The sequence below is a fragment of the Acomys russatus genome, chromosome 1 (genome assembly GCF_903995435.1).
Source record: "Acomys russatus chromosome 1, mAcoRus1.1, whole genome shotgun sequence".
Lineage (NCBI taxonomy): Eukaryota > Metazoa > Chordata > Mammalia > Rodentia > Muridae > Acomys > Acomys russatus.
In genome coordinates, this window is record NC_067137.1 from 67,532,602 (window position 1) to 67,551,198 (window position 18,597).

The window sequence follows — 18,597 nt, forward strand, 5'->3', positions numbered from 1 at the left end:
GGGAAGCCCAGTCCCTTATGAAACACTTGATAAAGTATAACCTGGGATGGACTAGGGAGGAGGTGCTTTGCTGTCCCCTTCATTGGGTAGCTAGGATTAAGGCAGTAATCTGCCTCTCTCAACTCTTGGTATCACTTTTCAGTGAGTTTTGCATTAAAGAAAGGACAAAAAGCTGAATACCTATTAGCTCTAGAACAGTTATTGCCAGGACCTTATTCTGGGCACATTGACCCTAGCTGACAATAACATGGTATTAAGTGGGGCTTTGTCAGCGGGTTCCAGACTCAACAGTCAACAGTGGTTCTTGGAGCTGAGGTTCTGAGAGTTGGGCTCAGAGTGCACTAAGGCCAATCAAAGATAATTAGAGGAAGGTGAAGTTATAGAGACAGAACTACCATATCAGTTCACGAGGGGGAAACAAAAATGTAGAGGTTTTATTACTCTTCAAGGAGAGCGGGCTGGAAAGACCAGTCAGTAGAGAGCATATCTCGACTGCATAAATAATTACAGGTAGTAAAGAAAGAACAAGCAGGGAAAAGGCATACACAGCAGGGGAGAGCAGCGTAGTTAGTCAGACTCACTGGCCACGACGCTCGGAAGCCGGTGATGTTAGTCACACTTCCTCCTCCAGTCAGGGTCTAGATTCCCCACCCTTGTTTTAACCTCGCCTTATTTACAAGTGGTCCAGGGCATAACTGCAGCTGTATCTTCACATGTTTCCAGCTGAGGCAATGGCACTTCCCTGTGCTGGTTTATTACTGCCCAAAGATGCATGTGGTCACATATCAACGCTAACACTTACTATATCATTCCTCCGGGACACCGTTCAGCGCACTGTCCTCACAGCCATCGATGAAATAGGCTCTCCTGTCATTCCTCTTTACAAATCAGCAAATCAGGGCACACAGAGATTAAGCTTCTCAAGGCCACACAGCCAGAGTGATAAAACTGGTCAAGTGTTTATTTACAATAAGAAAGACATGAGAAAAAAATTTATACACATGCATTTGTTGATTTTTATTTTATTTTATTGTCAATAACTGTTTGTTAAATGTCCACTATGTACAAAGTACTAAGATAAACTAAAAAACTGGTTAATTAATGTTACAAATATAAAGTCCTTTTAAATACCACTATTAAAATAATAATCTCTGGTGGTCCAGCAATTTAAGTTTTTCAATATCCAAAATGCCTCCTTTAAAACAGAAGGAAAGAATCCCAACAGTGCTATGTGCAGGGTTGCAACACCTCCGAACACTGGAGTACGTGACTATTTGCTGAAAGCCAGACTCATGCAAAAATAAACCTTGACTTTACAGAAATGCTTATGTTGATAAATATGCTGCAAATAGTTAAACACATGTAGTTACACGCACATACATCTTACAGGAGAGCATGTGATGAGAGCAGTTCTCACGGGAGGTGGTGAGTTGCCGTGGGTTCTGCTTCTCTTGATTTTCTGAGCAGGGCTCGTTTGAGGGCACTGATTTTCTCATCCAGTTCAGCCAGTGAATAGTTCTGCTAGAAACACAAATTGCTGAGTAAGACTTAAGTTTCTTACGGCAGATCAAGTGCTTAGTGAACTGCAAATACCTAACCACTCAGCAGCCTGTTACTGTGTGATAACCATGACACTGACAGCTGTGTAGGGTGGCTGTGCCACAGTTTAAAGACATAAAGTAACAAATTTCTGTTTCTTATGGGCTGTGACCATATGGCTCAGCACAGGACACTTGCTTGGCCTGTGTGAGGCCCTGGATTCCATGCCAGCAACACAGAACAAATGCAGACAGAAACAGTGCAATGCTGACCTGCTTCTATTTCCTAACGACAAAGCTTTCCTGGAGTCTTTGTGCTTTGAAAGGCCAATAAAAGCTTTGGGAAAAACAAAAACCCTGTGAGCTCACAATTTGTAGCAAAATCCCTAACACTGAAGGATTAGCTTAAATGCCTACAATACCTAGAACTCTCCTTCTGAGGACCAACAATATCTGGAAACAGGCTGCGCTCAAAAACTGACTCAAAATTTTACAGTAAATATGTAATTAGCTACTGAGGAATACGGGTTGCTGAGAAGGGGCCTCACTATATAGTTCAGGTTGTCCTTGAACTTTTGACCCTGTCATGTCATCCTCCAGAGCAGTGCAACTACAGCTATATACCACCACATCTAGCAGCAACATACTATTTAAAAATATAGCAACATTTTTAAGTTTTCCTCAACTTTAATTTATGTCACTAAGGTTGGCAAAATCGTACTATTTCAAATTCAACTAATAAAGTACTTTAGAGAGAGAACTAAGCTGCAATTAGCCTTTATGTGTGTTGAGGGGGCAGCGAGTGTGTGTTTGTGGATACACATGCCCATGGAGACAGAGACTGACACTGAGTGTCTTCCTCAATTGTTCCCCATTGTACTTTCTGAGAGTGGGTCTCTGAAGGAACCCAGAGCTCACCGCCTGGCTAGACAGGCTGGCAGTAAGCCCCTGTCTCCAGTGCTGAGGTAACAGACCTGGCCACTGTGCCTTGCTTTTGATGTGGGTGTCAGGGATCAGAACTCAGGTCTTCTCGAGTGTGCTATAAGCACTCTGCCCACTAAGCCATCTCCCTAGACACCAAGTCACCTTCTTTTTGACTTAGATTCTGCCAACCAGTAATGCTCATTAAAAGGGAAATTGGGAGGACACTAAAGTTATTTGAGCATTTAAGTGTTTTCTAATATAACTATTCCATTAAAAACAAGGCAAAGATTTTCATATTTACTTAACCTGTTGGCATCATTCTATGGTCTTAAAATAAAACTACTTCCCTAATTCAACCTAACGTCTGCCAGCACATGGCCTAAAGCATCCGGAGTGGACATATTTATTAATAAGGTATAAACCCGTCAACCTATTTCAAAAGTCCAAAATAAGACAAAATGACTTACTTGAGGTGGCTGGACTTTTCTTCTTTTTCCAGAAAAGTTCTAGTTTAAAAGTAACAAAACAATCAATGTTTAGAAATCATCATCAGCATTACTTCCCTCATAGAAGACTCTGCAACACAAGGAAAGCCTTTGGAAACCCCAAGCAGAGCTCCATATTTTTGAGGCATTGTCTAAGATGTTACCCCACAGAGGCGGGCGCTGTGACATAATATATAAAGTGTAACAGCGAGCTCTCTGGCAAATACCTACTTCCCTGAGTCTAGTCAGTGCAGAAAGAGGTGCTTGTGGGATTTTCTACTTAGTTTCTTTTAAAAGAACCTTCCCACTCTGGGAAACTGACCAAGAGAAGTGAGAACCGACAGAGGCAAAGGGTAGTCGTACTGGACTAAGGCAAGCACACACAACACATGCATGTGTGCAAACAGACAGTTTTAATATCAAAGGCACTGCGTCTGTCTAAGCCAACCACTCTTTATGCACTCTGTGTGACTCGAGGCTCTTGCTTAGAAACTGACATGCACATGTCCCACCAGCAGCCAGTGAGTAAAGAGAGTCTGCTGGGGATTAAAAGGAAATCTTCCACAAACTTCTTTTGTGAGAAAACAACGGTTTCTCTGGGCCACTGCTTTATGTAGACAAAATACCTAAAAGTTTATAGCAACCTTGCCATGTACCAATGGAAGAAGCCAGCAGCAGACGGAGGCAAGAGCAGCAGGAATCAGGTCCTCTTCAGTCATGACTTTGCCACTTGATCAGCCCTGAAAACTATCCTCATTGTTCTATAATTTCCATATTATTTGAGTTGGTTTGAATTCCTATTTCTTGAAGTTGGGCTACAGACATGGCACAGTGCTGAAACACTTGCTCAGCATGTGGAGGCCCTAGGCTCACTCCCTGGTGGTGTGTGTGTTTGCCTGAATGGTAGATTCTTGTCAAGCTGACAGGACTCAGAGTGACAAACTACTCAGCATTTTGAACCGTGATCTAATGAATCATTTTTATACTTTCCTTACTTTTACAACATCAGAATCACTGGGTGGCAAATTAATAAATGAACATGTCTGACCAAAACCCAAACCAAACCAATCAATCAAACAAACTCCCAAAACAAAAACAATGATGAATGTACTTTGCAGAATTTTCAATGAACAAATATGATCACAAAGATTTAGAAGAAATTAAAATGCACATTTTCTTTCATGTCAAAAGCTGGCCCAAATACCACCTAAGTATACCTTATATGAGCAAGTACGTTAAATAGCTGTCTTAAGTGCTAGAATTCTTAGACTTGGGCTGATAGAGCCCAGGTAAGCATGCGCCTTTCTCTGCCACGCCGTGCTAGGCCTGTGGTGGGGCACATGGACAGGTGGAGCTTAACTTCACAATGTCCTCTGTTTGGACTCTGACCTTCCTAAAAAGTGGCTTTTTAGATACTCATTGAACCACTTTCTCTTGTGACCACAATAGCTTAAACAATGGGATATCACGAGCTTTGCGCCACAAATAATCAGATCATTATCATGGAACAAAAATTTAAAATTCTATAATGAGAGTAAGAACACAGTGGATCAATGTTTGAACAATGTTTGAACATAATACTTGACAAGAACATTTATATATACCATATATAGTGGGTTTTTTTTGTTTGTTTGTTTGTTTTTTAGGTATAAGGATATCTGAGTATAAAGGTAAAAATTTTAACAAAGTTTGACACTTTAGAGAAAATACTTAGGAGTACAACACACCAGCAAAAACAGCCACACACAGACAATCCACAAATGCCTCTTCACTCTATTTTATGCTAGCAGGTAATTTACAGCTAAGCTTAGAAAGCCAGTGAAAGATGATCCTATCTATGGACAACGAACCTATGTGCTAAGGCAGCTAAGGCCGTTGGCAGGGAAGTGACTTGTGGAAACAGTATTTGGAAATATTATATTTTAGCAACAGGAAATCAACTAAGATTGAGGAGAGAGGAGGCAGTGCTGTACTAGCTTAGGGTTGCAGGAAGGTCCTGAGATGAACACAGGAGAGGAAGGAAACAGAAGAGAGAAAAACGGCCAATGGTTGATGACTGGATGTGGGAAGAGAGCAAGGAATAGTCTAGTTTCGTCTATGGCCATAACACCCTGAATGCATCTGATCTCGGAAGCTAAGCAGGGTTAGGCCCGGTTAGTACTTGCATGGGAAAAGTCCAGTTTCTGGTTAGTAACATGATTCTGTCACTGACAGAATAAGAAGATCTGGAGGGGGTGATCTTGTTAAAGGGAATGTGAGTTTGTAAGTAGAGGAGAGTGTGAAGACAGAAGGAGCAAATAAGTTACTAAATTATGTGACCTATACTTGAGGCAGTTGAGATAGTCTGTGTTGAGAAGCTGGCTGAAACATCAGCAAGTGAAAACTCTGTGACACTCCAAGACATGAGGCTTACTGACTCCACACAGAGCCGCATTGGAAAGAAGAATCAGAAACAGACAGACATCAGCCAAGTGAGTTAAGCCTTCAGAAAAGGAGAGCTGATAACACATTGGGATAAAGTGGTGCTTTGTGGAAAAAAGATTTCCAGATCTTTAAAATTATGTCTCTAAATGGAAGACATCCTACAGATTATTACTATTAAATGACATGCAGGTTAACAGCACAGAAGTGCAAAGGTTGAACATTCAGACTAACTCTGACCTCTAGACCTATGCACAGATAGGCACAAAGCCAAAGGGAAAGATGTTCCATAACAGAGCGAGTCCTCTCTAGGAGCCACACACCTCATCTGGAGCAAAGCAAACTCCGAGGGTTAGCGTCACACCGAGGAACTGAGAAGCCCGTATGCCCCAGTTCTCCCCACAGAGTAACGGCATAATTTTCACACTTAGCCCTCAAAGTGAACAGAAAAACCGTGCACTGTATTCCTTTAGCTTCTTTCCTTGGGACACAAGGGAACATTGAGCCTTTATGTGTCTTAAGGATTAATCTTTTGCTAGAATTTGAATTTCAGAACTATGAAAAGATTTTAATTGGAAAATTTTTATATAGATGCACATATAGATGAATTCTAAACTTGGAGAAGCTTCTAGAAACTGGATAGAGGTTGGTTACTATGGGTAACATTATAGTACATCATAGGAAAAGGTGAACATTAACAGAAAGAAAAAAAGTATACTTGATCCACAGAACAAAATGAGAACTAAAGTTCTTCTCATTTATGGAAAAATAAACTACTCATAAGCTATTACAGAAAGTAAAAAATTATGAAAGGTATCACTATGTGTTGCATCTTTTAATCTAATTGTCCTAAAAATCTGACCCTTAACCATGGGAATGTTTTAACATAGTGATTTAAAGCTTTTAAAACTGCAGCTTACTTGTGTACTTAAAGCTGCAGTCCTTATGAGCATTTCTAAAGATGAATTTTACATAACCGGACTGAAAGACAGTGGATGCACATACCGCACTATGTTCCCACAGCAATTTGCTCACAGTAGAGAACTTATTGCTTATGTTTCCACATGTTTCTCTTACTTTTTTTTGTTTTCATTTGTTTTTTGTTTGTTTGTTTGTTTGTTTTGAGACAAGGTTTCTCTTTGTAGCCCTGGCTGTGGTGGAACTCACTTTGTAAACCAGGCTGGCCTCAAACTCAGAGATCTGCCTGCCTCTGCCTCTTGCATGGTGGGATTAAAGGCCACCACACCTGGCTGCTCCACATCTGTTTCTTGCTCTCTTTTGAATCTCTCTTGAAACACAGAGAATGGGCTAGGCATCAAGTGAATGGGTAAATACGGGTGGGGCATGGCTGATGGGTAGTTAGTAGACTTAGGAAGGAAGCTGAAGCAGGAGGCTTCAGAGCTCAAGCCTTGCCTCAGCTATGGGCTTACAGAGTGAGAATCTCAAAACTCAAACAACACACACAATGACACAAACATGAGAAAGGAGAAGTACCCCATCAGAAGACGCTGGGAAGCAGAGGTAGCTCAGAGTTGTCTGAACACTGATGTGCCAAAGAAGATACTTATTAGGAAAACAGTTTCTTAATGTCCGTGAGAAAGGGGGTTAAAGAATGAATGAACGAACAAATGAACAAATGAACAAGAGAGTGGAGAAATTATACAGATATAGGTGTGTTAAGGTAAAGAGAACAGGTGAGTGTAAGGGGTGGGCCTGTTTAGCTGTGAGAAATGCACCTAGTTATGAGCTGAGGGAATCAATCTGGAGGGATGGATCAGTGAGACAAAGAACAAGGTCTGAGAGGAAGCATCTGCTATCTCACAACATAGTAGCTCCAGAGCCACAGGCTCGACCACCATAGGCTAGACCACCACAGGCTCGACGACCACAGGCTGGACCACCACAGGCTGGACCACCACAGGCTGGACCACCATAGGCTAGACCACCACAGGCTGTACCACCACAGGCTAGACCACCACAGGCTAGACCACCACAGGCTGGACCACCACAGGCTGGACCACCATAGGCTAGACCACCACAGGCTGGACCACCACAGGCTGGACCACCACAGGCTGGACCACCACAGGCTGGACCACCACAGGCTGAGCTATTATGCCATGAAGATGGCATGACAGAATTTCCATAGTTGAGAAGGACACACGTCCTACATCTTAAAAGTATTCAGAATCAGAATTCCTAAAGAAGCAGGTTATCACCTCTGTAGTACTATGCTTTAAGATTAAAACAGTATTTCACATGTGGACCATGGATATACTACTACAGAATGAAAAATCTTTAAAATAACACTTTGTTTTTTAAAAAACGCTAATACTTACTACAGATTGAAAGTATTCCGGAGAGATGCCCTCCAATTCAAGGATTTTATCTTCAAGCTTTTTAATTCTCTGATAAATATCTCTTGGTACTGGGCCGCCTAAATTCACAGGGAAAAAACACTGAAATCTTAATAGTTCTGTTTTCTTTTCATTTTTATTCCTTTTTTAAAAAGATTTATTTATTTATTATGTATACAGCATTCTGAACCAGATCTTGTTATAGATGGCTGTGAGCCTACCATGTGGTTGCTGGGAATTGAACTCATGACCTTTGGAAGAGCAGTCAGTGCTCTTAACCTTTGAATCATCTCTCCGGCCCTCATTTTTATTCTTAAAATACCATGCTATATATTTATATGTAAGAACAACAACACTTAAAAATAAAATAAGCCAATGAAGGAAAAAATCAGTTGAAATCCTCAGCTCATGGTTTCACCCTGCGCTCAGTTTCACTCTGCACTCTATGAGACGAACTACAGACGTCCGCTTTCCAACTATTGCATGTGTTTCCCATATTGCTACCAAGTGTTTTGTGAAATTCATTTTGTGAGACACTGAATGGTTTCTGTATAGGAAAATTAGTGTTTCTAATAGATGTTGGTAGTTACTTAGAAGGAAAAATACTGCAGTGACAAGTTCCATCTGATGGCTGTGTTATGTCTTAGCATTTTCTTCAACTTCTATTTCTCCTAGCACGGTATATTTTCTCATTTGACCTAGAATAATGTTTAAAGGAGCTTTTCCCATAATTCTCAACTAAAGTTTTTTGGAGAAGAGCAAGGTGTATTAGAGATATTTGAATACCAACATCATTATTCTATTCAGACTCTTTCTACTCTTCCAAGCATCAGCACTGCAGTCCACCTGGTGTAGAACACCACAGGGTCTCTGGGTAAGCAGTGAGTCTGCTATGTGCATGAGAGCTACAGAGAACTATTAAATAATTTTTAGTTGGGTAGAAACAAGTTCAGATATGAGTTTGAAAAACTGCAATTTGGCCACAGGGTGAAAATGACCTAGAAGAAGTGAACAAACAGATCTATCACCCCAAGACAGATTACAGAGGCTTCATGTTCAGCAGTAGTTGTGGAGGGGAAGTGCAAACATGTAGGGACATTTAGGAGGAGAATGGAGAACAAGGTAACTAAACGGACAAGGTCTGTGCCTGCTTTCCAGTTGTCCCTTACTGTAATAACCTGGGCAAGCTGCTTGAGCTCTCTGAACTTCAGTCTCACTACCTTTCTGATGGTGACAGCACCAGCACCTCCACAGAGTATTGGTAAACACCAAGTTGACATAGGCATGACACTTTCACAGTGACTAACAGTACTGTTCAGTAAATATGGGTTCATCTTTTCCTATGGCACTTATTCATTTATATGTCTATTGTCCCTAAGAACACTGAGGACAGAACCACATTTATCCGTATTTTGTAGTTGGAAGAGTGGCTAATAATAATTAGAGGTGCTCATACAAGTTCTAAAATTAGCCATTGTAAAACACTGTGTTCACTTTCTGTGGTAACTTCAATAAACTGGGGTTAAGAGAATCTATTTGGAATTCGTTTCCTAGTTTAGAAAGTCACAAGAACGTAAGGAGAAGAAGCATAAGCACCAAGAACTTTCTAGACTCCTCGACAGTAGCGACTATTTCATGCACCTAGAATGTAGGCTTTACAATGAATGTTCAAGGAAAATCTGAAAGCTAAATGAGGCTAATTTCCTGAAGACTTGCACAGACACATTACAGAATATCCCCAAACTCTCTACTTACCTGTCTGCAGTCGCAAGTGAGCCTCAATATTCTGGAGTCGTTCTTCCACGGCCTGATTACCACAATCTCGCAGCGTGCCCGTAGGTTTGTGACCTGACCCTGCAATTCCTTCAGGTCTGGTCTGTGGTCCATATGTATTCACAACTCTAGAAACTAAGTTTAGAAACTTGTAAGCCTATGTAAGTTTATGTTTCAAGAGCAAAATATTCTCTCTCCTTAACAGTACTTGATATTCTTTCCATAACGGCCCCCAACCACGAGCTCAGAAGAGGAAGAAAGGCAGTGTTGTTCTAGAATAGAGGTTAGGTGGGACGGCACTCCTGTCCCTGTGTGAAGAAGCTATGACAAGTTTCTGCCAGTGGTGAAGGAGTTACCTGGTGGCTACTCACCCTTTACGTGACTTTTAAATCCAGGATAAGGAGTAAAGATGGCATCAGTTCTTGCACAACTATTTTCTATGGAGAATTTGGATAAATTTAGTTTAAATTAGTCTTAATTACAAAGGATGAGATTATGATAAACTTCTAATAATTCATATTTTACTCATAAGAGTAACACAAAGAATAGTTTGGGTGATTTTTATCCTCTGAATTGAATCACATATAAAATTTTTATTTAATGTTCAGATTTACATATAGAAAAATCATTACCATTAAGTGACATAACTTAAGATAATTTTTAATGAAAATTAGCTATTACTAAAAAGCATTGGCCTTTGGAGACAATAATTCATATATTACATAGCACCATATTCTAACTCTGTTATATAAACAGAGACCCCAATTTACCAAATTATCTTAAACAATTTCCAGCATACTTGTCATTACCAAATTAGTGAATCTCTAACAGAGGAATTGGCTGTATATTTCTAAGTTTTTATTTTAGAACTCCAAATTTAAAAATAGACCCTGAAGTCTCAAGCACATACACACTGAGCCTCAAGTACAACACATACTTTCCCTCTGTGACTAGATTGCCCATGTTCATTTAAAAACTTCCTAATCAAAAAAGGCATCTGCTCCTTTCAATCCTATTTTTTAAAAACTGTAATTTTAGGAAAAATATGTTGTGAAAAATTTTCCAATACTTTTACCAAGGTGAAAACTACAATTTCTTTCAAATTATGTCTTAATAAATAAACTATAAGGAAAGAAAATAGAAATATGTTAATATTAATCTAAACTATTAATTATATATATTATATAATACAGTAACATATAGAAATATATACTAATGCTTAAAGTAATAGTAAAGTCATACATTGGCAGTAATTTTCTATTAAACTCCCATAATTATTTTGTAAAAAATGGGTGTATAATGAGTTGAAAGTCCTTTGTTATTCTATAAAATCTGATTTTTAAAAATTAATTTTTTCTTAGACCAACTAATATTTTAAAATGTATTTTTAAGCTTAAGTTTAAAAGATCTGTGATAAGTCAAACAGTAAATAAAACCGCAAATCCACTTAATAAATTATTTAAAGATTAAACAAACTCACTTTCTTTTCCTTGGAAACACCTCAAAATATATTTTAGAGGCTTACACTTCTTTATTCTATCTTTTCATTGGCCGAGGGGTTTAAAAAAGAAAAGATATAATCTATTCCAGGGCTATATTCCAAATGCATAGACCGTCAGTGAGAAGTGCAGGTCGGTGTGGGGACAGTGAATGTGTGAGTGCCAGTTGCTCTCCACAGCAATCCTTGCTAGCACTGCTCTGAGCCAGCAAGGGATTGAATGGACCAAGGAATCCTGCTGAGCATTTCAGTTCTTGTCAGTTTCTATCCCCTGGTGGTTTATAATAATAGAGTTAGCAGGAAGAACAGAGGAATAACATTAATGACACAGGCACTTGCTCTCAACAGACCCTTTCTCTTGAGGTGTGTGCAACTGGATTGCTGTACCTGAGATTTTGTGGGTATTCCACCTGTTCTAAAAAGCTAAACTAGAGATACTCAGAAGTTAGCAGTAGAAACAGTTAAATTTAGAACCCAGAGTGAGCCCGCGATAATAGGCTAAGAGCATCATTGCATCAATATGATCAGGAGTCACTTCCAGGTTCAACTGACAATTCCGTGTTTATAATTCTTAGCCAAGAGATATTAAAGGCAGTAAGAAAAAAATTCAGCTCAATTACAAACTTCCCTCCACAATTTTTTTCTAAGAACTACTTACACTGACTATTTCGAGGATACCTAAATATGGTCTGTGGCAATGCCACACAGCATATGGAGTTCTGTAGGTACACTGCAGAACTGAAAACACACTGTAGCGCCAAGTGAAGAGTGAGAGGAGACTGATGAGAAACAGCAAAGGTATGCATGATGAAAAAGGAAAAGCCTAGGGTTCCACAGGTCTTCATGGCAAGCTGGGTACACCCATGATGAAACTAAGGCGTAAAGAGAGAACTGCTCCCTCTTGAGGAATGCTACTACCTTTACTCAGGTCACAGAATTAACATAATTTCACAGGTACATTTACAGACCTGAAGTTCTTATTGGTTTGTTCTCTCCTGACAGCCAGTCTGAACAATCCTGCCACCCAACATTCTTTCTACCTTCATTTCCTAAAGGACCTGTCGTCTTATTGTACCTGTGGTAAACATTTGACTCCATAGTTTAGCTGTCACTTTTTTCATAACCATCATAGCCCATTACTAAATAGAAGAAAAGGCTATTGCCTCAACAGCCAACTAAAAGCCTGTAAAATTGGATCTTGTTCTTAATGTTACTCATTTAAAAAATAATATTACAGTAGTTATCAAAATGTTTAAAATCCAATTAAAACAAAACAAAACAAAACAAAACAACCAAACTTCTGGTTACCTTGATTACAATCAATAACATTGCAAAATTCCCTGACGTTGTTTTCATTGATTTCAGCTTGTTTCCGTTCAATGAATGCAGATATTCGCCTATCAATCTACAAACAACAAGCATTTTAACAATCTAACTTTTAAAAGTAGCCACCCCCACCCCCATCCCTGTACCATCTCAAACTTACTTCTGCTTTTCCAGCCTTTATCTGAACTACTTCTGGATCAAAATGGACTTGTGCCTTTTTTACGTCTCCTAAGTCACAATCTTCGAGCTTTCCTTCATCTTGAATGTCTCCAATGGGATGCTGGCCACTTAGTTCACTCTTGGTTTCTGTCTGTCTTATCTCATCAATAGTAGTTGAATTCTCTTTAATTAAAGACTGAAGTTTTGCTAAAAAAGGCTGAAAAGAACACAGTAACATCTGTTCAGGTTCAAACTAATCTAAGTTAGTGATATATTTATATAAACTGTCAACAGGTAAATGAATATTATCAGTTATTAAATATAAGAAGCTGGCACACAAGAATATACAGGTCTGACCACATGTGTTTGCTGCTTTCTACTACTGTGGCCCTTATCACTTGCTGTAAATTTATTTTTAAAAAAGAAGAAAAGAAAGAAAACCTGAAGAAATTTAAATCTTTCTTTGAGGAAATCATTCTGTCACTCATCTTTTATTTTGTGCCAAATCACAGCCTTCAGTCTCTGGCCTGGATGGATGCCTCTTAATTAGCATGTCATTCAGAACACTAGGCTTAGCAGGAGAGCAGTGCTCACTCAGCAAAGCCCGGCATTTTCACTGTACTGCTGGAGATTCTCCACTTCAAAGTATAGTTGGCCAAAATGAATGAGAGAGCATGTATGAGTGTATAGGTGTTACATTGAGTGAACATGCAGCCTTTCCTGACATAGCAACATATCTTATTGGGTCATGAAATGGAATTTTACAAAGGAAAATGCACAAAGGGAGAAGAAAAAAAGAAACAAAACAAACAAAACAAAACATGCTACAAAGACCCCCTAGCTGGAAACAGATCACTCTAACTAGAGTGTTTTTTTTTTTTAAAGCATCTTCATAATGGGAATTCACTTGTTTCCATTTTTCCTAGTCATTTCCACCCCGACACAGTCCACGTTTGAGTTCTATAGCTCATCACTTGCCCTTTAAACAGTGTTAACTGTTATTTTTATCACAAAACACAGTTAAACATTCCCTGAATGAACGCAGGCCTGAAAATTAACACATTATTTCTAAACAACATCCCGATCACCTTTCATACAATTTTGCCTCTATTGTTTGCTATGCCAAGTACTCTTCTGAAATCTTATAACATCTTAGACATAGTAAAGTGACCAGGAAAAACAGCTCTGCTTATCCCTGATGCTTCACATTTCACTCTAATTAGAGAAAACCTCCAACTCACATCAATTACGTTTGCAGAGCTGTTCAACAACAGCCAGCAAGGCTATAATACTGTTCATTTCTCAAACTGAAATATTAAAAAAATATAACAATACCATTATAAATAATTCAATATTGACTTCCAATATCAAGGATAAATTATTTCAAATTATTAAGGCGAAATAGTGACTGGTTACTCACTAAGATGAAACATTAATGTCACAGAAATTACTTTCTTTTTAAAACTATGCTGAAACTGTTTAATTGCAATAGACACTCCAGGATGTGTCATGCTGGGATAATGCCACTTCTTGAACCACTGAAAGCACTCCATGAGCCTCCAAACTCACCCAAGGCATGGAATCATTATCATAGCATGACTCACACCTGCCGTGTCTTATTGCTTAATTATAACCCACCATAGATGAACTGTATTGAATTTTCAGCAAAGCCTAGAATTGAATAGAATTGCATTTATTCAGTCTCATAACCACATTGGCCTAGTGGGCTATATTCTCATAACTATCCCGATCACTAGTGAAATTAGCAGACCTAAACTCAATATGGATTTAAGTAACCTTTTATTAACAAATATTAACAGAGTGTTGAGGTAGAACTGAAAAATACTCCAGCTAATTTAACTTAATTAATTTCTATTTTCAATATCCAGTAAACATTTCTAATATGAAATTTACCTGTAAGTACAAAACGTGTTGCTCAAGTGCAGTAAGGAGCAATGCAGGCTGAGATGCTGAGAGGCTCTGGAGCCTGTTCCAATCGATTGTAATTTTCACCACATCATCTCTGAGGTTAAGCTTCAAAGAGGCAAACCAGCAACATGACAAAAATTACACGATTAAGGTGTATATCTGGGATTATCACAAAAATAAGATTTCTATGGAGTAATGCATGCTGATTTTGCTCAAAGTTACTGTTTCAATGACATAATAAAATGCTTTACCTAGTTGCCATTTTAAAAAGCCAAAAGGGTGCAGCTTTGAAAAAAATAAAAGCATGTTTTATTATTCTAATTCTGTTCCTGTATGTGTATAATGGGGCCATGTTTGAGAAGAAGCCGTCCATGAGAGATAGAAAGATGGAACTTCTTTTCATACTCTGGTATCTAAAATACCTTTGGAAGGTGACCAAAAATAGGTGTGCCCTAGTCAGAAGCCAACTAATTCCAACTAAGCATTCAGCATTGGAAGATCAACCGTGAAGCTCCAGGAAATGCAATCTCATTGTTACATATCACACAAGCACATGTCTAAAATATGGCATTACCTTGATATCTTCTCGTTCACACTGTTTTCAAATTTAACCAATTTAAAACTTAAGATTATTCACACATAGGGCTAGATGGCAGTAACTACTTCAGATAAAAATCAAGTCATGACTTATGAAATTGTTGAGCTGGAAAACAAGTGCTTTCCCACAGTAGTCTAAGAACCTGCTGGAACTGGATGTCCAGTGTGTTTACTAAGAACTTTCTAGTAAGATATGTCTCACTACATGAATATTTCTCACCAGGTGGTGACTTATTAGAACAAAATTATACCCAGAAAACTACCAAGAATCTGAATAGAAAATTCAAATCAATATCCATCAAAACGTCATAGGGAGAAGCTTCCATCTGCAATCACTTGGCCCAGTGTGAAGGAATCCCTATAAACTTTTCTAAGGACATACAAATCATAGCACTGTAAAAGGACATTCCATAGTGGACACAAGTTAATTATATTTTATTTTGCAAGAATAATTTATTAAAAATTAGTCATATTTTCTACAAAGTAAAGATACATGTTTCATGAGTTCAAATATAATCTAATGAGTTGTAAGAATAAAGCACTGAAACACGACTCACTGTCCACGGAACCAGAGTTCTCGGGTTCGATGTTAAGCACTCTATTGCATAAATGATGGACACAGAGGCTCATCACAGAGACTAGAAGGGTTTGACGTCCACATGTGGCACACATAAAGAAGTACAAAATTTACAGAGGCTATACTGACAAAGACACACTTATACTAAGTTGAGATTTAACAGTATGATTAATTAATAAGACTAGTGCACTCATTAACATGTATGAAAGTAACCCATCAGCATGTATTTACAATCCTCCAAGAGATCTTCAATTGACTGTGGCAAATTTAGATGGTTTGGGAAAAAACAGGCAAACCTTAAACCAAAGCAAAGCATCACCTTCTCTAGAGAAACTAACTGTAGGAAAGAAATTTTAATGATTGGATCATATTTTCATGTCAATTTGGCAGAATTATGTAAGCCTTCAAAGGCAACTCAAGATACTTGATTGTTTATGGAAACCAAACAATAAAGTCACAAAGTAATTTAAAAATGACTCCAAATACATCCAATTATCCATTCAGCAAATTCCCCTTTAACAATATGAATTCTATGCATTTTTACCCCATATCTCTTGGGACAGTAACCAGGCAGTCAACATTTTCCATTAATGCATTGGCTATTCAGTTATACATGTTCAGTAGAAGCGTCACTATTTTTAAAGCCCAAGCTAACAATAAATCTTTAGCTTGGTAACTTGGGCCAATGAGAAGGAAGAAAAAGGCTAATATCAGTATACCTTGCATTTGGAGAAAAAATACTTTTTAACAATTCAGTTTTATACTTTATACTTTTTTTTGAAAAGCACTAATAATTGAATGATACTTCAGATGAACTTAGACATTTTACAATTTACATCTCTAAAATCCTTTTAATTTGTTAGAAAACAACACACTCCCCAGTGGCAACTATATAGGCTTATGTATGGCTTTCATTCTTAAATCATACATCTGATTATATATTACTAAATGATATACCTACTAAAATAGTGTCAAATTGATTTTTTTTTAAAAAAACCTTATATTTGACACTTGTATGAAAGTTCTTTTACTATTTTACAAAAACCTCATTTTCTCCAAACATTTTGACAGGTGGCATAAGTTAAGACTTAATCATTTTTCTATTTGAATTTATGAAATAAAATTATATAATTTTGAAATTTTTCAGCATGCAAAATACTTCAGATGTTCAAATCATTTATCAATTTAAATTATTTTCTCAAATTCTAAACATAATATACAAGAATATTTTCTCATCTTGACATTAGAATATGAATGAATAAATCTTTAAGTTCCAAATCCATCCCAAAAAAGTTCTCTAACTTTTAAACTATGTAAAGATCTGGGATGTTACCACTGAAACGTTAATAAGAAAAGTAGTTTCAGACTTTGAAAGAATTTTGGTAAGTTCTTACTAATCAACTGAGTTTAAAATTTTTAAGTTTTAGAAGTCCAGTAATAACTGCCTCCTAACGCCAAACTGAATGTACAATTCAGAGTAGTTTGCCAGTCAAAATAAGCTACTAAATAAGGTTTTAATTTTCCATTAAAATATCATTTTGCAAGATAAATTCTTCACCCAACTAAGGATTTTAAAAATAATCTTCACAAATCAGGTAAATGCCCTATTCTCACAGGGACCTTTCTGCCTTTGACACAAATGTATGCTGTGTCCATTTCATGCACTAGACCAGCCCCACGCAAACTAAGAAAACCAGGAAACATGGTCGACACGAAACACTTTAAAAACCTGGCAAACATACTTTTATTCCTTATTAAACGTTTGGTTCATTATATCATAAATGGTCATCCAGTAAATTAATGAAAACCTACTTTTTAAAATCCAGATTTACTATGACATTTCTATAGCTAAGTTACACGGCAGTAGTAATGCAGTTAGAATTAGCCACGCATAACTCACCCAACAATTTACACTAAAATTCAGGCATACTACAAGTTATATTTTTAGAAATCCTTACACGTCCCTCCCCGTTTCAAAGAAAAAAAGAGATGTAGTAAATTATAAGAGAAAAACAACAACGAAAACAAAACCCAGAATAAATCACCCTCTAAAGAGTAGAGACGGCTCTAGGAAAAGTTTCAGACCATATTAACCAATGAATTTCTACAATAAAAACACTGGAAGCAAAATGACCACAAGCGCCAGGAGCCTCCTTAACTATCATTTTTTATGCATTAATTTTATGCAAGATTTCGGCGCCAGGACCCCATTTTTTCCCCTAGACCTTGGTTCTCAGGCTTGGCCATCGAGTGTGCAGCTGGGCCCGGGTTCCTCCGGCGACAGCCGAGCCTCGGCATCCCAGCGGCATACACCATGCCAGAGGGGTCCGCGACCCCCGACTCCAAGGGGACTTGGGGGGGACAAGACCCAGATGCTCCCCACCCCACCCGCCCCCGACGCACCTCCACTTACCTGTCCTGTCAGGGTGTGCAAGGAGCGAAAGATTTCGCAGAGGACCTCCCGGGTGAGGAGGAGGCTGGAGCTTCGCTCTGGGTTTCTCTCGCTGCTGCTTGAGGAACTATGCTCCGCAGCAGCAGCCATGACACCTTCACATCAGCCCCTAACCACCGCGAAGAGGGTTCACTCCCGCCCCTCCCTCGCGGAACTCGTCGCGTCGAGATGACGTAAACCACAGCGTCTTATTTAGAGCTGAGGCTAGGCCCCACCTTCTTTGTGTGACAGACCGGCACAAAGACCAATCAAGAGCAAGAATATCTGTGCTTGGAAAGACTGTGTGTGTGTGTGTGAAGGCTGTCTAGTGCGAGGAGGGACCTCTGTTCGGTGATGCCGTGGCTTAGAAACCGACCTTGGATCTTAGATGCTCCCTGAGAAGTCTGGCAGAGCCTTACTGTTAAGTGTTAGAATTTGAGTCCCGCTACTAAAATTCAAAATGTTAACATGGCGGCGTGGAGTTGTCTTGGAAAAAGATTGCGGGTCAGCGATGGAGCGGTGCTCACGTTTCTAAGTGCTGGGAAATTCCTGTCGTAACTGGATAGAGTATTTTCTTCTACAAGG

At 38.6% G+C, this 18,597-nt stretch overlaps 1 protein-coding gene across 3 annotated transcripts; it reads right to left on the reverse strand.

Annotated features, from left to right (window-relative positions):
• Positions 1-993: 993 nt before the first annotated feature.
• On the reverse strand, positions 994-18,186 carry Mbip (MAP3K12 binding inhibitory protein 1). Of its 3 annotated transcripts, none has more exons than XM_051146359.1 (9): positions 17,995-18,186; positions 14,393-14,512; positions 12,480-12,695; positions 12,302-12,398; positions 9,867-9,932; positions 9,478-9,630; positions 7,705-7,802; positions 2,930-2,968; positions 997-1,518 (listed from the first exon to the last, which is right to left on the reverse strand). In XM_051146359.1, exons 1-9 carry the CDS (start codon positions 18,121-18,123, stop codon positions 1,414-1,416), a joined length of 1,023 nt encoding a protein of 340 aa, XP_051002316.1. In that variant the 5' UTR covers positions 18,124-18,186; the 3' UTR covers positions 997-1,413. The 3 variants fall into 3 exon arrangements, with proteins under 3 accessions (XP_051002324.1, XP_051002316.1, XP_051002309.1); XM_051146352.1 differs by having other exon boundaries at positions 999-1,521; XM_051146367.1 differs by lacking the exon at positions 7,705-7,802 and having other exon boundaries at positions 994-1,521.
• Positions 18,187-18,597: the final 411 nt, after the last annotated feature.